General features: G+C 35.3%; 1 protein-coding gene across 13 annotated transcripts in view; it reads right to left on the reverse strand.

Annotated features, from left to right (window-relative positions):
- The window catches only part of RALGAPA1 (Ral GTPase activating protein catalytic subunit alpha 1), a 265,994-nt gene that overhangs the window by 50,373 nt on the left and 191,793 nt on the right, over positions 1-23,828 (reverse strand). For all 13 annotated transcript variants that reach the window (XM_046007925.1, XM_046007924.1, XM_046007923.1 and 10 more), the window contains one exon: positions 8,705-8,860. In XM_046007925.1, the coding sequence (XP_045863881.1) occupies positions 8,705-8,860 (156 nt within the window). The remainder of the gene's footprint in view (positions 1-8,704; positions 8,861-23,828) is intronic.

Genomic DNA, 23,828 nt, shown 5'->3' on the forward strand with positions numbered 1-23,828 from the left:
ACAATGTACTGCAGGGCACTACAGGACCTCTTCTTCATAAAGCCACAACTTTTAAGAGCAAGAAACACAGCTGACTCTCCTAATACACAAAAACAAACGCAGAGAGTCAGACAAAATGAGGAGACAAAGGAATTAGGTCCCAAATGAAAGAATAGGATAAAACCACAGCAAAAGACCTACATTAAACAGAGATAAGCAACAGGCCTGATAAAGAATTCAAAGTAATGGTCATAAAGATACTCACTGAATTTGAGAAAAGAGGGGAGGATCTTAGTGAGACCTTCAAGAAGGAGAAAGAAAATATAAAAAAGAACCAGTCAGAGATGAAGAACTCAATAACTGACATAAAAAAATACACTAGAGGGAATCAATAGTAGATTGAGGCAGAAGACAGGATCAGTAGTCTGGAAGGCAGAGTAATAAAAAGCAACCAAGCTGAATAGTGAAAATTAAAAAGAATAAGAAAAAATGAGACTAGGTGAAGGGAAGTCAGCAACCCCACCAACCATAGTAATGTTTGCATTACAGAGATCCCAGAGGGAGGAGAGAGGGAAGTGGATAGAAAATTTATGTGAAGAAACAAGAGATGAACACACTTCCCTAATCTCGGGAAGGAAATAGAAATCCAGATCCAGGAAACACAGAGACCCCCAATAAAATTAACCCAAAGAGTTTCACACCAAGACATAATCATTAAAATGGCAAAACATAGTGAGAAAGAGAGAATTTAAAAGTAGCAAGAGAAAATGGTTACACGTAAGGAAAACTCCATAAAGCTGTCGATTGATTTTTCAGCAGAAACTCTGCGGACCAGAAGGGAATGGAATGATATATTTAAAGTACTGAAAGAAAAAAATCTGCAACCAAGACTGCTCTACCCAGCAAGATTATCATTCAGTATAGAAGGAGAGGTGAAGAGGTTCCTAAACAACATCATCACCACTGAACCAATCTCAAAAGAAATGTTAAAGGGAATTCTTAGTGGAAAGAAAAGGCCAAAATTTTAAGAAAATTATGAAAGGAAAAAATTTCACAGGTAAATGCAAACATATAATAAAAACAAATTAAACACTTATAAACCCAGTATAGAAGTTAAAACACAGGGCGCCTGAGTGGCTCAGTGGGTTAAGCCTCTGCCTTCGGCTCAGGTCATGATCCCAGTGTCCTGGGATCGAGCCCCTCATTGGGCTCTCTTCTCAGCAGTGAGCCTGCTTCTTCCTCTCTCCCTCTCTACCTGCCTCTCTGCCTACTTGTGATTTCTGTCTGTCAAATAAATAAATAAAATATCTAAAAAAAAGGTTAAAACACAAAAGCAGTAAAACCAATTGTATCTATAAAAATCAGTCAAGGTGCACCTGGGTGGCTCAGTGGGTTGAAGCCTCTGCCTTTGGCTCAGGTGATGATCCCAGGGTCCTGGGATTGAGCTCTGCATTGGGCTCTCTGCTCAGTGGGGAGCCTGCTTCCTCCTCTCTCTCTGCCTGCCTCTCTGCCTACTTGTGATCTCTGTCTGTCAAATACATAAATAAATAAATCTTTAAAAAAATTTTAAAAAATCAGTCAAGGGATTCACAAAATAAAAGGATATAAAGTATGGCATCATATAACGTGGGGGTGAGGAGTGATTCTAAATTAAATGAGCATCAACCTCATATAGACTGCTTTACACATAAAATGTTATATATGAACCTAATGATAACCACAAATCAAAAACTTGTAAGAGTTACACAAAAGATAAAGAGAAAAATATCCAAGCATACAAGTAAAGACATCAACAAACCATGATCAAAGACAGCAAGAGAACAAATAGGGAAGAGCTACAAAAAGAACTGCAAAACCAGTAATAAAAATGGCAATAAGTACACACCTATCAATAATAAATTTAGATGCAAATGGACTAAATGCTCCAATCATAAGACATAGGATGACTGAATGGATAAAAAAGCAAAATTTATAATTTGCCTACAGAGACTCACTTCAGACCAAAGGACATATATAGATCCAAAGTGAAGGGATGGAAAAATGTTTACCACGCAAATGGAAGCAAAAAGAAAGCTGGGGTTGTAACACCTATAACACAAAATAGACTTTAAAACAAAGACTATACCAAAAGAAAAAGAAGGACAATAAATAATCATAAAGAGAACAATTCAACAAGAAGTTATAACAATTGTAAATATCTATGTGCTCAAAATAGGAGCCCCCCAATACATAAAGCAACTATTAACAGATATAAAGGAAGAAACTGACAGTAATACAACAGTAGGGGACATTAACACCCCACATACATCAATGGATAGAGCATCCATACAGAAAATCAATAAGGAAACAGTGATTTTGAACGACACATTAGACCAGATGGGCCTAAGAGATATATTCAGACATTCCATCCAAACACAAAGGAATATAGGGATGCCTGGGTGGCTCAGTCTTTTGAATGTCTGATTCTTGATTTTACCTTGGGTCATTACTGTAGGATGGTGGGGTCAAGCCCTATGTGCTTTGCACTGAACATGGAACCTGCTTGGGATTCCCTCTCTCCCTCTCCCCCTCCTTTCTCCCTGTGCATGTGTGCATGTGCATATTCTCTCTTCCTCTCTCTCTCAAAATGAAAAAAAAAAAAAAAAAAAAAAAAAAAAAAAGCCAGAAACAAACCCAAAACAGTGGAATATGTATTCTTTTCAAGTGCATGTGGAATATTCTCCAGAACAAATCACATTAGGCCAAAAACCAAAGACTAAAATACATACTACTAAACAATAAATGGGTCAACCAAGAAACCAAAGAGGAAATAAAAATTACGTGGTGACAAATGAAAATAAAAACACAAGGGTTCACAATCTTTGGGAGGCTATAAAAACTGTTTTTTAAAAATTTTTTAAGGTTTTTATTTATTTATTCGAGAGAGAGCACAGACAGAGAATGAGGAGAAGCAGAGTCCTCACTGAACAGAGAGCCTGATGAAGGGTTCAAAACCAGGATCCTGAGATCATGACTTGAGCTGAAGGCAGGTGCTTAACTGACAGAGCCACCCAGGCGACCCTGTAAAAGCTGTTCTGAGAAGGAAATTTATAGCAATACAGACCTACCTCAAAAAAACAAGAAAAATCTCAAATAAGCAACGTAACCTTACACCTGAAGGAGCCAGAAAGACAAGAACCAACAAACCCAAAGCTGGCAGAAGAAATAAAAAAGATTAGAGTGAAATAAATGAATAGAAACTAAAAAACAATAGAAGAGATGAATAAGACCAAAAGCTGGTTGTTTGAAAACATCAACAAAATTGATAAACCTTTAGCTAGACTCTTAAAAAAAAAAAAAAAGAGAGTGAACACAAATAAATGCCATCAGAAGTGAAAGAGGAAAAATAACCAACACTACAGATATATAAAGGATTATAAGAGAATATTATGAAAAATTATACGCCCACAAATTGGACAACCTAGAAGAAATGAATAAATTTGCAGAAACATATAACCTTCCAAAATGGAATCAGGGAAAAAAACAGAAAATTTAACAGACCAAGTACTAGCAGTGAAACTGAACCAGTAATCAAAAAACTCCAAACAGGGGCGCCTGGGTGGCTCAGTGGTTTAGGCCGCTGCCTTCGGCTCGGGTCGTGATCTCAGGGTCCTGGGATCGAGTCCCGCATCGGGCTCTCTGCTCGGCAGGGAGCTTGCTTCTCCCTCGCTCTCTGCCTGCCTCTCTGCCTCCTTGTGCGCTCTCTCTCTCTCATCAAATAAATAAATAAAATCTTTAAAAAAAAAAAAAAAAAAAAAAAAAACTCCAAACAAACAAAAGTCCAGAGGGGTCCCTAGATGGCTCAGTCGGTTAAGCATCTGCCTTCAGCTCAGGTCATGATCCCAGCTTGGGGTCTGCTTCTCTTTCTCCCTCTGCCCTTCCCCTGCTCATGTGCTCTCTAATAAATAAAGAAGATTTTAAATGACAATAACAATAACAAAAAAGTCCAGAAAAAGATGGCTTCACAGGTGAATTCTACCAAATATATAAAGAAGAGTTATGACTCATTTTTCTCAAACTACTCGAAAAAATAGAAGAGGAAGGAAAGCTTCCAAATTCATTCTACAGATTACCCTGATGCTAAAACCAGAGAAACAAACAAAAGAGAAAGAAAGAAAGAAAGAATAAAAGAAAAGAAGGAAGGAAAGAAAGAGAGAGAGAGGGAGGGAGGGAAAGTGAAGGGAAGCAATGGAAAAACTATGGGACAGTATCTGATGAAAATAGATGTGAAAATCCACAACAAAATATTAGCAAACTGAATCCAACAATATATTAAAAAAATCATTCACCACAATCAAGTAGGACTTATCCTTGGGACAAAAGAGTGGTTTAATATCCACAAATCAATCAACACATGCGCATTAACAAGAAAAAGAGTAAAAACCATATGATCATCTCAAGAGATGAAGAAAAAGCATCTGACAAAATATAACATCCATTCATGATAAAATCTCTCAAAAAAGTAGGCTTAGAGGGAACATACCTCAACATAATAAAGGCTATATAAAAAAAAAAACAAAAAAAAAACCACAGCTAACAAGACATGCAATGGTGAAATACTGAGAGCTTTCCCTCTAAGATCAGAAACATGACAAAAATGTCCACTCTCATCACTCCTATTCAACATAGTATTAGCCACAGCAATCAGACAATACAAACAATACAAGGCATCCAAATTCATAAGGAAGAAGTGAACCTGTCACTATCTGCAGATGACATTCCAATGTATATAGAAAACCTTAAAGTATCCACAAAAAAACTACTAGCACTCATAAATGAATTCAGTAAAGCTGCAAAATACAAAGTCAATAATTTAGAAATCGCCTGAATTTCTTTATACTGATAATAAAGGAGAAATTAACAAAATAATCCCATTTGTAACTGCACCAAAAATAAAATGTCTAAGAATAAACTGCACTCTGAAAACTATGAAACACTGACGAAAGAAGCTGAAGATGATACAAACAAATGGAAAGATATTCCAGGCTCATCGACTGGAAAAACCAACACTGTTAAGATGTCCATATTGCCCAAAGCAATCTATGAATTCAGTGCAATCCCTATCAAAATACCAATAGTAATTTTTACAAAACTAGAATAATTAATCTTAAAATCTGTATGGAACCACAAAAGACCCTGAACAGCTAAAGCAATCTTGAGAAAGAACAAAGCTTGGAAGTATCATATTCCCAGATTTCAAGATACACTACAAAGCTGTAGTAATCCAAACAGTATGGTACTGGCGTAAAAACTGACACATAGATTAATGGAACAGTCCAAAGAACCTAAAAATAAACCCATGTTTATATGGTCCATTAATCTACAACAAAGGAGGGAAAAACATACACTGGGGAAAAGACATTCTCTTCAACAAATAGTGCTGGGAAAGCTGCAAAAAACATGCAAAAAATAAAACTGGACCACTTTCCTATACCATACACAAAAATAAACTCAAAATGGTTTAAAAATCTAAATGTAAGACCTGAAACCATAAATTAGAAGAAAACTTAGGTAAGTAATTTTTTGGACATCAGCCATAGAAACATTGTTGTAGCTATGCCTCCTTAGGCAAGAGAAACAAAACCAAAATTAAACTATTGGGACTACAGCAAAATAAAAAGTTTTTATACAGCAAAGAAAGTCATCAACAAAAGGACAAGGCAACCTCCTAAATCAGAGAAGACAATTGCAAATGATATATCTGATAAAAAGTTAATATCCAAAATACAAAAAGAATTTATACAGCTAACACCAAAATAATAATCTAAAAATGGACAGAGAACCTGAATAGACATTTTCCAAAGGAGACATACTTCACAAGAGAAGATGTTCAACATCACTAATCATAAGGGAAAGACAAATCAAAACCACAATGAGATATCACCTTATACCAGTGAGAATGGCTAGAATGAAAAAACAAAAACAAAAAAAACTACCAAGAAGTAAGTATTGGCGAGGATGTGGAGAACCAGGAACCCTTGTGCGCTACTGGTGGAAATGCAAATTAGTGCAGTCACTGTACAAAACAGTGTGGAAAACAGAATTACCATATGATCCAATAATTCCACTACTGCATATTTATCCAAGGAAAACAAAATACTAATGAAATGATATAGGCACCTCTGTTTACTGCAGCATTATTTACAATGGTTAAGATATAGAAGCAATCCAAGTGTCCATCCATAGATGAATGGATAAAGAAGATGTGGTTTATATATATAAATATGTACAATGGAATATTACTCAGCCCTTAAAAAAATGAGATCTTGCCATCTGTGATATCACGGATGGACCTAGAGGGTATAATGCTAAGTGAAATGTCAGTTCGACAAAGACAAATTCCATATGATTTCACTCATGTGTAGAATGTAAGAAACAGAACAAATGAACAAAGAAAAAAATGGACAAAGAAAATTAGACTCTTAAATACAGAGGAAACAATGGAGGTGGCCAGAGGGGAAAAGGGTTGGGGAAATGGGTGAAATAGAGAACTATTATTACAATGCACACCTAAAACTAATATGACATTGTATGTTAATTACACATCAATGAAAAATTTCCAAACCCTAAAAAAAATTTAAAAAATTTTTAAAAAGTGAAAATAATAAATTATATATGTAATTTTTACCACAGTAAAAAACTTTCTATATGTAGAGATAAAATAAACTATTAATGTTCAATACTTATTTCCTCAAAACTGTAATACATCCAACACTTAAAAATTTTACCACCTAACAATATAATTTTAATTAGAACTCAACCATTTAACAATTGTTAAATGGTGTTATCTTCTCCAAAATTAATCTTCCTATGGTAACAACTTGTTAAACATCCATTTCAGAAACTTAAGTAATTAAGGACACACCCTTATGACTGTTTTGAAAATAGTAAGAAATCCTGCTTAATTTGACATTTCTACAAAGGTCACAGGAATAAAATTTCAAGTACCATACAATTATCATTTTTAATATAGTGAAGTAAAAATACCCTGGCATAGTTTTCTTTAAAAAAAAAAACAAAAAACAAAAAACAATGTGTTTTTTTTTTAAACAAAAAATGATGTACTTTGTTCTTCTCTTATGTTTGTAATCTAAAATACTATCAATTTTAGACTCTGCTCTGGGGTTTAAAAGTTGCATCCATGGAGCCATGGATTATCATGAAAATGATAATGATAAATGTGAGTTATGGCCAAGTTCTTAATAATAAAAATTATCTTTTAAAATAATTTTTAATTACTTTATTTTTAAATTTTTAAAATTTTATTTTTTTTTGAGAGAGAAAGAGAGTGTGTGTGCAAGTATGAGAATGAGAGCAGGGGAGGGGCAGAGAGAATCCCAAGCAGGCTCCACCCCTTGCACAGAGTGCCACACAAGGCTCAACCTCATGACGTTGAGATTGACCTGAACCAAAATCAAGCATTGGACACTTAACAGACTGAGACACCAGGTGGCCCTAAAATTATCTTTTTGCACTATACTTATAATTATCTCTAATTCAGGGATGGCTTATTTTCATAGAGATTTATAATGAGTTGATGGAAGAAAGTGCTTAATTGACATTTTAATGAAGTTTTCACTCCAATCCACCTCTTCACCGTCTTCTTATCAGTATTCGTGGATCATTTTCTACTTCTAAAAACTATACAAGAAATTATGTAGCAAATCAGTTATTGAATATATACTTTCTTACATTTATCAATTATCTCCACCTTTACTACGCATTCCAATCTAATTAGCATCCATACATTAGTTTTATCAACCATTACTCATTTAGTAGGCAAGTTCCAACAGTACTTTAAATTGTAAACAAAAGGCTTTAAGGGTATTGAATCAGTCTTATCAAATATGTGAGAAGAGTTCTGAAATTCCTTTACAAAAGAGTGTGAGAATACACTGTTCTTGTAGTTTATTAGTAAGGTATAAAGAGTCTGGTATCAGGCAAAAGAATATTAAATAAAATGACCAATGATATTAAGTTGGTTACATTTAGCAGTTTTGAATAAATTGAAGAAGGAGGAGAAAGAGAAGGTGAAGAAATACTGGACAAGGTTTTATTCTTAAAAATATTTCTCCCTAAGAAAACCAAACACGATTGAATACATACAACTGTACTTTGAGGTATCCCTACAATCACTAGAACGACTCTTGAATGCCAATGCCACCTACAGAAAAACGATGGTGTAGGTTTTAAAGCACAAGGGCCATCAAAACCATCCCACCACATCTCTTGTAAATTCTAAGGTAGTAAAATTCTTTTTCATTATTACGGTTTATCTTATCTGCTTTATTAGTTTTAGTTAAAATTTATGATAAAGAATGTTATATTTTAAGTGCTTTATAATAATTAATATAAACTTTTGCTCTCCCTCAATCAATATAACCATTATATCTATTTGTGTATGAAGAGACTTGAAATGTAATTTCACCCACTTGAACATATGTAGAAGTTTTTCAATTTGTCATATCCCCATTTTCTTAAAGGCAAATCCTTTAAGATAATAACCTTCAATATTATCATTGAAATGAAAACAGCATTAGCTCTACAACAATCTTGTTTCTGAAGATAGTATTAAGTGAAGAGTGGAATACTCAGAAATAGTGCTTGATCAAGTACTTACATATTTTATGTATTTATTTTCTTAATTACTAGGATTTTAACTCAACATTTTTTCCTCAGCACTTACCTTTTTGGTCAAAGAGTCGTCATTATCAGAAGGCATTCTTGTTGATACATGAAATATTACTTCAACTGTAGAGGTAGCAAAATACGGTGTGGTCAATCCAGTGCTTTTGTTTTTTTGTAGTCCTCCCATGAAACCACAATGGTTTGTAAGATTGACCTGGGAGCAATGACACATAATATTAATCAACTAAACAAAACTCAAAAACTTACTACTGAAATAGACTCAAATTTCTCAATTTGCAAAAACATGGAGAAGAAAGTCTTTGGCATGTTATCAACCAATACTTGATCCAGAATTACTACATGGAGCTGTTCTGTTCATACTGGTACTTTTTAAGTATTTGTGGATCCCTAATTAATAGGAGTTAATTAGGAAAGAAATCAACTGCTGTACAGTGTGCATCTTTTGTTAGGCTACTAGGTGTTAATGCTAAATCATAAAGGCTATGGGAGGACCCCAAAGCCAGAGTAAAAAAAATCAAGTGGCAAAAATCAAGACTAGAAATGATCTGGGGAAAAGTTAAAACACTAATGTCACTTTGATAAGATGATTAATTAGGTGTGTTATATTTACTCATCGAAACTGGCTTCTTAATTTTTAGTACCTATCACACAGCTCAAAACAAAAATGCAAATATGTATAACTTAACTACACTTCTAATGCATTAAAAAACTACAAATTAATCTTTGCAAAGATTTTTACACATATTTTTTCCCGATTATAAATAAAATACACACTAATATCAGGGTCACTACATTGGGTAATATTTCCTGAACTTGTGCAATACCCAGAGCAACTTGTCTTCATTGTTGAAAATTAAAGAAAATACTAGAAAGCAAAAAGAAGCACAAAAGAAAAAAGAAACTTAAACATCACTTATAACTCTCCACTCAGAGAAATCACTTTATACATGTTTTTAAAAAATGAAGTCTGAAATACGGATGGACCTAAACAGTATACTTAATGCAAGTACAATAAGTCAGTCAGAAAAAGGCCAAAACCATATGATTTCACTTACATGTGGAATTTAAAAGATAGAACAAATGAACAAAGAAGAAAAGAAACAAACAAAAAAGCATACTCTTAAACACAGGAAACTGGGGGTTGGCAGAGGGAAGGAAGGTGGGGCTGTGGGTGAAATAAAGGGGATTGAGTACACTTATGATCAGCACTGAGTAATGTGTAGAACTGCTGAATCATTATAGTATAATATGTATATAAAAGTAATATAACACTGTATGTTAATTATGCTTCAATTAAAAATTTTAAATCTGAATAACTGATACAGTGAGAATTATAAAAATCAATTTTTGCACCATGTGAACTGAACATGTCTCAACTATCAGTATCAGTTACAATGACTGAACATCTGAATAAGAAATTAGTTTTTATGCCATTACTACAAGATTGCCTCAACACACAATATTTTAAAATTTGACTCAGTGATATTCATGTAATTAAAATTTCAAAAGTATACCAAAATTCTTCCTTCTATTTCTCTCATCTTTAGTGCTCAGTTCCCCTTCCAGAAAGCAATTTCTCTCTCTTTTTTTTTTTTTTTAAAGATTTTATGTATATATTAGAGAGAGAACACAAGTACGGGGAACAGAGGAAGAAGGAGAAGCAGACTCCCCAGTGAGCATCCTGAGATCATGACCTGAGCCAAAGGGAGACACTTAACTGACTGAGCTACCCAATGCCCCTCTTTTCCTTTTTAAAGATTTATTTAATTTCTTTAAAAAAATATTTATTTGTGAGAGAGAGAGAGTGAGCAAGCACAAGTAGGAAGAGTGGCAGGCAAAGGGAAAAGCAGGCTCCCTACTGAGCAAGGAGTCCGAATTGATCCCAGAACCCTGCAATCATGACCTGAGTAGAAGACAGACACTCAACTGAATGAAACCCTCAGGCATTCCAAGATTTATTTATTTTGGAAATAAAGAGAGAGAATGCACAAGTGGGAAGAGGGAAAATGGGAGAGGGAGAGAAAGAATCCTCAAGTGGACCCCACTTGAGGACCCCCCACACTGAGTGCGGGCCCAATGTGGAGCTCAGTTCCAGGACTCTGAGATCATGACCTGAGCTGAAATCAAGACCCAGCTGCTTAAATGAGCCACCCAGGTGCCCCCAGAAAGCAATTTCTTAAATATCCTTTCAAAAATGTTCTCTGTATATATAATTAAATTCCTACATGTATGTGTATACACACACACAGCAACACATAGTGTTTCCCACATCCTTTTTTGCATTTAAAATACCTTGAAAAGTACTCATTAGTATGTAAAAAGGTTCCTTATTTGTTCTGTTTTCATTGCTTCACAGAAGTTCATTTTCTTGATGTACAATAATTAACTAGTCCCCTACTTAAAGAGTATTTAGGTTGTTTCCAATCTTTTGTTAATATGTCAATGATGAAGTGAATAACACAGAATACATGTCATGTTGCATTTGTGAAAGCAGATCTACAGGATGAATAGTTAAAAATGGAACTGTAAGTCAAGGGGCATGTAAACTTCTAATTTTGAAACTCACTAAAATGTCTATAGATAGCATCAACAGCATATAAGAGCACATGTTCCCCTCATGACCTCTCAAATATATTATCAAACTTTATGATCTTTTCAAATATGATAGGTGAAAAATAGCATCAAAGTGCAAACCTTTTGTTTTTGTTTTAGAGAACAGGTTATTTGCAGATCAGTTCTCTGATCATGTAATGGAGAAAAGGTCTCATTCTAGAGCTCCTTTGCTCTAAACATTTATGCAGTACTTGATAATCTCCATTTTTTAAATTCAATTTTTTAACTGAAGATAACTGTAGGTTAATAAGAAGTTTTAAAAAATAATAAAAGGAGGTCCTATGTACCCTATAACCAGATTACCCCAAATGCAAAACTATATTAAAACCAGGATACTGGATGGGGTTCAGTGGGTTGGGTGTCCAAGTCTTGATTTCAGCTCATGTCATGATCTCATGGTCATGAGACTGAGTCGCAGCATGAAGCTTGCTTGAGATTCTCTCCCTCTTCCTCTGCCTCCCTGCCCTCTGCTTATACTCTCTCAAAAAAAAAAAAAAAAAACAAAAAACAAAAAACACAACAAACAAAACACCACAGGATACTGGCATTAATATGATTAAGAAACAGAACATTTCAACGCCATAAGGATCCCCCATGTTACCCTGTTACATGAGCCACGCCCACTTCCCTCTTATCTTACCTCCTCAAAACCTGACAATGAGTAATCTGTTTTTTACTACTAAATGATCATTTCAAGAATGTTGTATAAATAGACCTGATCTGTGACCCAGTAGGTGATCTATTCTAGAGAATGTTCCATGTGCACCAGAGGTGAGTGTGTACTCTGTTGTTTTAGGATGGAATGTTCCGAATATAAATGTGAAGTCCATCTAGTCCATGTATCATTCAAAGCTCTTATTTCCTTGTGGATCTTCTAATAAAAATCTTCATTGATTTTTATTAATTGGCTTATATATTTTGCTGCTCCCATGCATAAATGTTTATAATTGTTAGATCTTCTTGCATAGACCCTTTAATTATGACATAGTGTCCTTCCTCAACTCTTTATTAGAGTCTTTGGTGTAAAATCTAATTTGTCTGATATAAGGATTGCTACTCCAGCTTTCTTTTGATATTCCCTGGCATGATAAATGGTTTTCTACCCTACCCTCTCACTTCAACTCTGGAGGTGTATTTGGGTCTAAAATGAGTCTCTTGCAGACAGAAAATCCATGGGTCTTGCTTTTTTATTCAATCTGATACCCTCTGTTTTTTGATTGGGGCAGTTAGCCCATTTACATTCAGAGTAACTATTGAAAGATATGAATTTAGTGGCATTGTATTACCTGCAGAGTAACTGTTAATATTGTTTCTGTTCCTTTCAGGACGATGCTACTTTTGGGCTCTCTCTTTGCTTTGAGGATCCCTTTTAATATTTCTTGTAGGGTTGGTTTGGTGATCACAAATTCTCTAAGTTTCTGTTTGTCCTGGAAGCTTTTTATCACTATTATTTCAAAATACATCCTAGCTGAATAAAAGTATTCTTGGCTGCATATTCTTTTCAGTAACCTGAATATATTATGCCAGTTGTTTCAGGCCTGCCAGGTCTCTGTAGATAGGTTTGCTGCCTTGTCCTGAGCTGCATTCAGGATTTTCTCTTTGCAAATCTCTGAGATTTGCAAGTTTCACTATTATATGTCAGGGTGTTGACCTGTTTTAACTGATTTTTGAGGGGAATCCTCTGTGCCTCCTGGACTTGAATGCCCATTTCCTTCCCCAGAACAGGGAAGTTCTCTGCTATAATTTGCTCCAATATACCTTCTGCCCCCATCTCTCCAAAATATTCTAATATTATTCTGCTTTATAGTATCACTTATCTCTCAAATTCTCCCTTTGTGATCCAGCAGTTGTTTATCTCTTTTTTTTCAGCTTCTTTATTCTCCATCATTTTGTCTTGTATATCACTGATTCTCTCTTTTGCCTCCTTTATCCTAGTAGTAAGAGCCTCCATTTTTTCTCATTAATAGCCTTTTTGATTTCAACTTGGTTTTTAGTTCTTTTACTTTTAGTTCTTTTACTTCTCCAGAAAGGGATTCTCTGCTGTCTTCTATGCTTCCTTCAAGCCCAGCTAGTATCTTTATAATCATTATTTTGAACTCAAATTCCAACATTTTACTTATGTCCATACTGATTAGGTTCCTGGCAGTCAGTACTGCCTCTTGTTCTCTCCTCTGAGATGAGTTTTTCCATTTTGTCATTCTGGTACTTTTTTTGTCATTCCACTTTTTAGTGGTCACTTTTCCATTCATATAACTGCAGCTATTTTTTTTTCTTAGATCTCTGGCTGAGTTCACAATTGTTTAGAATGATTTGAAAGCTATCTAGCTGAATTCTTGGGACCAGATGAAATTCAGATCTCCTACTCCACCATCATTTTGGATCAATCCTCCTCTCAACCAGTATCAAAAGACTGGGATCATTCCCTACATATTTTCAGACCACAATGCTTTGAAACTGGAACTCCATCACAGGAGGAAATTTAGAAAGAACTCAAATACATGGAGGCTAAAGAGCATCCTACTAAAGAATGAATGGTTCACCCAGGAAATTAAAGAAGAATTTAAAAAATTCACAGAAACTAATGAAAATTAGAAGACAACTGTTCAAAATCTTTGGGATGCAGCAAAGGTGGCCTTAAGAGGGAAGTATATAGCAATACAAACCTTTCTCAAGAAATAAGAAAGTTTTCAAATATACAACCTAAACTTACACCTAACGGAGCTGGAGAAAGAACAGCAAATAAAGCCTAAACCCTGCAGAAGAAAATTAGTAAAGATTAGAGCAGAAATCAATGAAATAGAAACCAGATCAATGAAACTAGGAGCTGGTTCTGTGAACAAATTAATAAGATTGATAAACTCCTGGCCAGACTTATCAAAAAGAAAAGAGAAAGAATCCAGATAAATAAAATCATGAATGAAAGAAGAGATATCACAATTAATACCAAAGAAATACAAAACAATTATAAGAACATACTATGAGCAATATATGACAACAAATTAGGCAATCTGGATGAAATGCATTCTTAGAGATGTATAAACTATCAAAACTGAAACAGAAAGAAACAGAAATCCTGAAAAGACCCATAACCGGCAAGGAAATTGAAGCAGTAATTAAAAATCTCCAAACAAACAAGAGCCCAGGGCCTAATGGCTTCCCAGTATAATTCTACCACACATTTACAGAAGAATTAATACCTATTCTTCTGAAGCTGTTTCAAAAAACAGAAATGGAAGAAAAACTTCCAAACTCTTTCTATGAAGCCAGAATTACCTCGATCCCAAAACCAGACAGAGACCCCACCAAAAAGAATTACAGATCAATATCTCTGATGAAAAAAGATGAAAAAATTCTCACCAAGATACTAGCCAATAGGGTCCAATAGTACGTTAAGAGGATTATACAACATGACCAAGTGGGATTTATTCTTGGCCTGCAAGTGTGGTTCAACATCTGCAAATCAATGTGATATACCACATAAGTGAAAGAAAGAACAAGAACCATAGGATCATCTCAACAGATGCAGAGAAAGCTTTGTCAAATGCTTTTAATTAAAGTATTAATTAAAACCCTTCACAGTGTAGAGGCAGAGGGAACATACCTGAATATCATAAAAGCCATATTACTAAGCCCTTACTTAGTATCATTTCAATGAGGAAAAACTGATAGATTTTCCCCTAAGGTCAGGAACACGGCAGGTATGTCCACTATCACCACTGCTGTACATAGTACTTAAAGTCCTAGCCTCAGCAATCAGATAACAAAAAGAAATAAAAGGCATCTGAATTGGCAAAGAAGTTAAACTCTCACTCTTTCCAGAACACATAATACTCTATGTGGAAAACCCAAAAGACTCTACCCAAAATTGCCAGAACTCATACAGGAATTCAGCAAAGTGGCATATAAAATCAATGCAAAGAAATCAACTGCACTCTTATATACTAACAAGGAGACAGAAAAAAGAGAAATTAAGGAGTTGATCCCATTTACAACTGCACCCAAAACTATAAGATACCTAGGAATAAACCTAACCAAAGATGTAAAGGATGTGTACTCAGAAAACTACAGAACATTCATGAAAGAAATTGAGGAAGACACAGAGACAAGGAAAAACGTTCCATGTTCAGGGACTGGAAGGACAAATATTGTTAAAATGTCAAGCCACCTAGAACAATCTATATATTCAATGCAATTCCTATCAAAATACCATCATTTTTTTCACAGAGCTGGAACAAATAATTCTAAAATTTGTATGGAACCAGAAAAGACCCCAAATAGCCAAAGGAATGTTGAAAAAGAAGCCAAAGCTGATGGCATCACAATTCCGGACTTCAAGCTCTATTACAAAGCTGTAATCATCAAGACAATATGGTAGTGGCACAAAAACAGACATATAGATCAATGAACACAACAGAGAACCCAGAAATGGACCCTCAACTCTATGGTCAACGAATCTGCAACAAAGCAGGAAGGAATATCCAATGGAAAAAAGACAGTCTCCTCAACAAATGGTGTTAGGAAAACTGGACACCTACATGCAGAAGGATGAAACTGGACCATTTCCTTAAACCAAACACAAAAATATACTCGAAATGGATAAAAGACCTAAATGTGAGACAGGAATCCATCAAAATCCTAGAAGAGAACATAGGCAGCAACTTGACCTGGCCACAGCAACTTCTTGCTATACATGTCTCCAAAGGCAAGGAAAATAAAGGCAAATTTAACTAATGGGACTTCTTCAAGATAAAAAGCTTTTGCACAAAGCAAAGCAAACAGCTGACAAAACCAAAAGGTAACCAACAGAATCGGAGAAGATATTTGCAAATGACATATTAGATAATGGGTTAGTATCCAAAGTCTAGAAAGAACTTACCAAACTCAACACCCAAAGAACTAATACTCCAATCAAGAAATGGGCAGAAGACATAAACAGACATTTCTCCAAAGACATACAAATGGCTAAGAGACACACGAAAAAATGCTCAACATCACTCTGCATCAGGGAAATACTAATCAAAACCACAATGAGATACCACCTCACACCAGTCAGAATGGCTAAAATTAACAGGTCAGGAAAAAACAGGTGTTGGTGAGAATGTGCAGAGGGGAGAACCCTCCTACACTGTTGGTAGGAATGCAAGCTGGTGCAACCACTCTGGAAAACAGCATGGAGGTTCCTCCAAAAGTTGAAAATAGAGCTACCCTATGACCCAGCAATCACACTACTGGGTGTTTACCTGAAATATACAAATGTAGTGATCCAAAGGGGCACCTGCACCCCTATTTTATAGCACCAATGTCCACAAAACCCAAGCTATGGAAAGAGCCCAGATGTCCATCAACAGATGAACAGATAAAGAAGATATGATGTACACACACACACACACACACACACACACACACACACACACACACTGGACTATTACATAGCAATGAAAGGTGAAATCTTGGGGCTCCTGGGTGGCTCAGTGGGTTAAAGCCTCTGCCTTCTGCTCAGGTCATGGTCCCAGGGTCCTGGGATCGAGTCCTGCGTTGGGCTCTCTGCTCAGTGGGGAGCCTGCTTCCTCCTCTCTCTCTCTACCTGCCTCTCTGCGTACTTGTGATCTCTGTCAAATAAATAAAAATCTTAAAAAAAAAAAAGGATGAAATCTTGCCATTTGTAATGACATGGATGGAACTAGAGAGTATTATGCTAAGTGAAGTAAGTCCATCAGAGAAAGACAATTATCATATGATCTCACTGATACATGAAATTTAAGAAACAACGTAGAGGATCATAGGGGAAGAGAGGAAAAAATGAAACAAAACGAAACCAGGAAGGGAGACAAACCATAAAAAAGACTCTTAATCATAGGAAACAAACTGAAGGTTGCTGGAAGGTTGCTGGTAGAGCAATGGGGTAACTAGGTGATGGACATTAAGGAGGGCATGTAATGTAATGAGCACTGGGAATTATATAAGACAGATAAATCATAGGCCTGTACCTCTGAAACCAATAATACATTATATGTTAATTAACTGAATTTAAATTTAAAAATGTTAGAAGAAAGTGGTATAAATAGAATTATATAGTATGCAACCTTGCCAAGAATTTGGAGATTTTCCTGTTATCTTTCTGCTAATGATTTCACATTTTTTCTCACTGTAATTAGAGAACATACTGAATGATTTCAACACTTTTAAGTTTGCTGCAGTGTTTTTTATGGTCTAATATGTCTATCCTGGTATATGTTCCATGGACACTTGAAAAGAATATGTGTTGCAATGATTTTGGGTAAAGTGTTCTATAAATGTTCTATAAATGTTGCTTGATGGTATTGTTGAGTTCTTCTATATACTCGCTGATTTTCTGCCTGGCTCTTCTTTTAGTTGTTGAGAAAGAGGTGAAGTCTCTATCCATAACTATGGACTTGTCTATTTCATTTTTCAGTTCTATCAGTTTTGTTTCATATATTTTTCAGTTGTGTTATTTGCTGAGCAAATACTATGTCTTCTTAGACTGGCCATTTTATAATATCACCATCATTGGAAATTCTCTCTGCTCTGAAGTCTCCCTTAGCTAATACTGATGTAACCATTTAGCTTTCCTTTGATTAATGCTTACATGATAGAACTCTTCCATCCTTTTACTTTTTTCTTTAAAGACTTGTTTATTTGAGAGACAGAAAAGGGAGGGACAGAGGGAGAGACAACGTGGAGGAGATGGACAGAAGGAAAGAGAGAGAGAATCTCAAGCAGACTCCCCACTGATCATGGAGCCTGATGTAGGGCTCAATCTCAACCCTGAAATCATGACCCAAGCTGAAATCAAGAGTTGGATGCTTAACGGGCTACCTAGGCGCCCTATCCATCCTTTTACTCTCTACCAGACTATATCATAATATTTGAAGTGAATATGATTTATATGGCATAGAGGAGGGGTCTTATCTTTTAATGCACTCTGATAATTTTTAATTGGTATTTTTAGACCATTTATATTTAATGTAATGACTGATCTGTTAAGGCTTAAGCCTGCTGTTTTATTGTTTCCTATTTTCTGTTTTTCACATTTTACCTGCCTCCTGTCGATTACTTAAACATTTTCTATAATTCCATTTTTATTTATCATTTTTTGAGTGTATTTTTTGTGATTTTTTTTTAGTGGTTTCTCTTGGTATAAGAATATATATATATAACTTATCACAGTCTACTAATGTCACTTCACCAATTTGAGTGAAATATACAAACCCTGCCTCAGTTTTTGACCCTGTACCCTCGATTGTTTGTAATATGATTGTCATGAATATTTTCATGGCATTACACTTAGAAATACATCAGAAATAATTTTTGTACCATCAAACATAATTAAGAAAACCCAAGAGAAAAAGTAATGCCTAATGTATTTACCCATATTTTTTTCTTGTCAAAATTTTTCTTTCTAGTGTTCCAAGTTTCTTTCTATTGCTTCCTTTCTGTTAATATAACTTTGTTTAGTTGTTCTTTTAGGGTAGGTCTGCCAACAACAAGTTCTCCTTCATCTGAGAATGTTTGGCTTCATTCCTTCACTAGCTAATATGAGCCTGGTTGAGAATTTTTCTTTCAGCACTTGAAAAATATTGCCACTCTCTATGGCTACTATTTTTCTTGTGGTTTTGTTTTGTTTTTTTAGTAGGTTCCATTCTCAGCTTGGAACTCAGTGTGGGGCTTGAACTCACAACCCTGAGATGAAGACCTGAGCCAAGACCAAGAGATGGACGCCTAACTGACTGTGCCTTCCAGTCATCCCTGGCTTCTACAGTTTTTGATAAGAAATTCCCTATCATTCTAATTGCTTTCCCCTTATAGATAAAAAAACAACTTTTCCCCAGATGCTTTTAAGTTTTGAGATTTCTTATTTCTTATTTAATTATGATGTGTCTTGTATGGATTTCTTTCAATTTATTCTGTTTGAGTTTCACACAGCTTCTTTAATCTGTAGCTTTATTCACTTTATTTCTCTTGCCAATTCGGGAAATTTTCAACATTATTTCTTCAAGTAATTTTCAGACCCAATCTATTTCTTCTCTCTTTCTTAGACTCACATAACAGGAACGTTAAATCTTTTGTCATAGCCCCAAAGGTCTCTGATGCTCTGTTGATTGTACTTAAGCCTTTTCTCCCTCTGTTAGTTTTTTTTATTGTTCTCTCTTCCAGTTTATTGATTCTTCTGTATCCCCATCTCTACCTAACTCTGTTGTTGGCATATCTACTGACTTTATTTCAGTAGTTAAATTTTCAGATTTTCTATTTTTCATTTATTTCAACTGTATTCCTAATTGCTAGTCAAAGTATGTCTATTATGGTTACCTCAAACAAAATCTTTGTCATCTGGTGTTACTATGTATTTTCTTCTTTTCATCCAGTTGGAGACTTTGCTGGGTCTTGGTATGATATCTGATCAACGCTTGGGCATTTTTATATTATAAGACTATGAATCCTATTTAAAACCTGTTTCAGCTGACTGTTTTGCGACACAACTCTCTCAAAATAGCAAGGTGGTTACTGCCTCACTATAAGCAGGTGGACATCTGCAGAGGGGAAAGCCTCATTACTGTTAGGTGGGATCAGGAGTTCTGGTTTCCTATGTGGTGTCCACTGAGGAAACATTAGTCATTACTGGTAGGGTTAGTCTTATTACTGCTGGGTGATGGTAAAAGGCCTACTTCTCCAGTAGGCTTCCTCTCACCTATCCTGGTGGGAAAGGAAGAGGCACCTCATATGCTGGGTAGGGAGAGAATTCCAGGATCCTCAAGTAGTCTTCACTGACATTGTGGTGGGGGTATGGGTAGGGGACGTGATCACTGACAGAGATGAAAATATTGGCTTTTTGGTTGACCTTCTCTACTCTTGTGCAGTGTTGAGATTGCCTCATTACAGTCTCATGAGGGTGATAGGCTAAGCTCCCTAACTGACCTGTGTTGTCAGGCATGGGGATGGGAGTCATAGCATTTTCTTCCGTGTTTGGTTGGTACAGTAGAGCAGTTACTGTCTAAATGTTTTTTGTCTTTCTAGGTTGCTCCTTTCCTGGGCTTTCGGCTAGGAAAAGAGGGCTTTTGTTGGGGTTCTTTTGGTCAGTGCTTGTTGATGTTTCTAGATTCCTATTTCAGATCCAATTTGGAGATAGAGGAGACAAAGAGAAAACCTTGAGAACCCATCATCATGTCATTCCATGGTCCTAAGTTGTTCTGTCTTCCTCTTCACCTTTAGGAGTCTTTTTGTTTGTTTATATATAATGTCCAGAGTTTTTACTGTACTTAAGTGTGACAAATAAGGAGAGTATGTCTCTTTGATCTTCCTAGAAATGAAAGTTCCCACTGTACAACTTAATGGGTATCAGTATATTCATAGATAAGTGCAATCATCACCACAGTCAATTTTAGAACATTTTCATCAAAAAGAAACCTGTACCCTTTAGCTATCTCCCTATCACATGTCTTTGTGACTGGTTTCTTTCATCTAACATAATATTTTCTAGGTATATCTACACTGGAGCATGTCAATACTTCATTCCTTTTCATGGACAAACAATATTTCATTATATGAATATCATATTTTATCCATTCATCCACTGATGGACATTTGCATTGCTTCCACTTTTTGGCTATTACGAATAATGTTCCTACAAACACCCATGTTCAAGTTTTTGTCTGGATATATTATTTCATTTCTCTTGGGTATCTTTCTACCTAAGAGTTAAATTTCTGATCAAACAGTAATTCAGTGTTTTACTATTTGATGAATTGCCAGATCGTTTTCCATAGCAGATATACCATTCCACATTCCTACTAGCAGTGTAACAGGGTTCAGATTGTACCAAATCCTAGCCTACAGCTATTATTATCTTACTTTTTGATTTTAGGCAATGAAGTAGTACCTTTCTGTGGTTTTGATTTGTATTTCTCTGATAATGATGACAAGTAACTTTTCATGAGCTTATTGGTTATTTGCATATCTTATTAAGAGAAATGTTCCTTCAGATCTTAATTTTTTAACTCAGTTGTTTTCTAATTATTGATTTTTTAAAATTCAGTTGTTTTCCAATTATTGATTTGTGCGAGTTCTTTGTATATTTTAGATTCAAGTCCCTTATCTCATATATGGTTTGCAATTATTTTTTCCAATTCGGTAGACTGTCTTCTCACTTTATTTATAGTCTCATTTGAAGCACCAAAGTTTAAAGTCTAATGAAATCCTACTTATTTATTTACTTATTTTAAAGATTTTATTTATTTATTTGAGGGAGACAGTGTGTGAACGGGTAGGGTAAGAAAGGGAGGGACAGAGAGAAAGAATCTGAAGCCCATTTCATGACTGAGTGGGGAGTCCAACATGGGGCTTGTTCTCAAGCCCCTGAGATATGACCTGAGCCGAAACCAAGAGCTGGATGCTTAATCAACAGAGCCATCCAGATGCCCTGAAATCCAATTCATTTAATTTTTCCTTTGCTGTTCATGTTTTTAGTGTTATATGTAAAAATCCCTTTTATTTATTAATTATAGCTCCATAAAGCTAGGGGGGAAAATCTTAGCAAAATCCAAGGTCATGAAAATTTACCTCATATTGTCTTAAGAGTTTTATACTTTTAGCTCTTACAATTAGGTTCTTGATCTATTTTGAGTTAATTTGTGTGTGTGTGTATATGTATATATTGTATATATTTGTATATATTTGCAAATATATACATATAGTGTTGTGTGTGAGGTAAGAGTTCAACTTAATTCTTTTGCATGTGGCTATTCAGTTGTTCTGGCACCGTTTATTGAAAAGACTATTCTTTCTGCACTGGATAGTGTTGGCACTTGTCAAAAACCAGATGACCATAGATGTACAGATTTATTTCTAGAATCTCAATTCTATTCCATTGATCAATACGTCTATTCTTGGTACAAATGCCATACTGTTTGATTATTGTTTTGTAGTGTTTTGAAATATGGAAGTGTGTATACTCCTACTTTGTTCTTTTTTCAAATGTCTCTTGTTTTTACTAATACTTTTCTGTGTTTTTTTAAAATAGAAAATCTCTTTATAATTTTTCTTTACAGTTTCCAAAGCACTTTCACATGCCTCATCTCAACTGAACTTCACATCATATCTGTTACATAAAGTATATTACACTTGACAAACAAGCAAACAGGAACAAAGACCCCAAGTAACTCATACCATGTAAGATAAGCCATTAAAAACATATACTGAATGATAAAGACTTATGTACTGAACACTGTACAAGGCACTTGGATGTCTTTTAAAATGAAATGAGATAAAAATGAGATAAAGTACCTGCCCTCTAGGAGGGGCTGATAGTCTAGTGCAGTGGTCTTCAACAATTTTGCTCATGCACTCTCTACAAGAATTTTTAAAAATGATGTATTTAATTGACAACTATATGAAAATTTTCATCACAAGTTTAAACTGTTGCAAAAGACATCATTTCCAGTGTATTGTATGTTACATGTATTTGTCCTTTAAATATATTTTCATCAAATTGTAGAGCTACAGATTTGGCTGATACAATATAGAAAAAATGTCTGCTATTAACTTAATGACAAATCAATTAGCCATCATCAAATTCACTTTCTGTTAGAAAATGCCTGACACTTTATGTGTCAATTTAAGTGAACATATTAATGCAAATCTTCATGACAAATACCTCTCTTCTGAGTTACAACTCTAAGATAGACATATTTGATACAGGAATCTTGACATGAGCTGGTTGCTAGGATGAGAGAAAATGCAGTATCTTTCAATATTTCCTGATTTGCCATCAGAGACCCCCCCTCAGAACATGCCTTCTTGAATGAACTTTTTTTGGGTGACAAACCTTCTGGGGCAATATAGGACTTGGGTGAGTGTATGGTATGCCTTTCTTTTACAGAGTTGAAGAATAGGAAAGGTAAGACTGCAGAAGCGTTCTAAGGCATTAATTTTAGTAAAATCCAGGATCTGGAAATTAATCTCCTCAAAACTAACCAAGTCAATGTGCCTCCTAAAAGCCTTGGTATAGTGCTGAAGATATTCATATCTTAGTTGGAGACGACTTGTCTACTGGTCACAACTGTGAGGAAAATCCAGATCTCCTAAACCTAGGAGTTTAGTACTCTCTAACAATACTCACTTATTTAAAAAGTCAACAACTTTCCTTTCAAAGTCCAAACTGCTTCTGTCTTTGCAGATAGGATATAAAGCAGAAACAATAACAAACCTGGCATTAAGTTGTTGAGTCTCCTAAAGTAATTCTTCTAAGATAAGCTAGAAGGTGGGGGGCGGGGGGGGGCAAGATAGCAGAAGAGCAAGGGATCCTATTTCAATAGGTCCCCTGAATTGAGCTGGATATCTACCAGACCATTCTAAACACCTATGAAATCAGCCAGAGATGTAAGAATACATCCAAATCTCTCTCAAAGAATATCTCCTGTAGTTGGTTTTTGTGGTGTGAAGTGGGGAGCCGTGATTCTGCAGGCAGATATCGGAACTTAAATGGAAGGGGGAGAGAGCCTCCAGGATCTTGCACCACTGGAGCACAAAACCCT

Source organism: Meles meles, chromosome 6 (genome assembly GCF_922984935.1).
Source record: "Meles meles chromosome 6, mMelMel3.1 paternal haplotype, whole genome shotgun sequence".
Lineage (NCBI taxonomy): Eukaryota > Metazoa > Chordata > Mammalia > Carnivora > Mustelidae > Meles > Meles meles.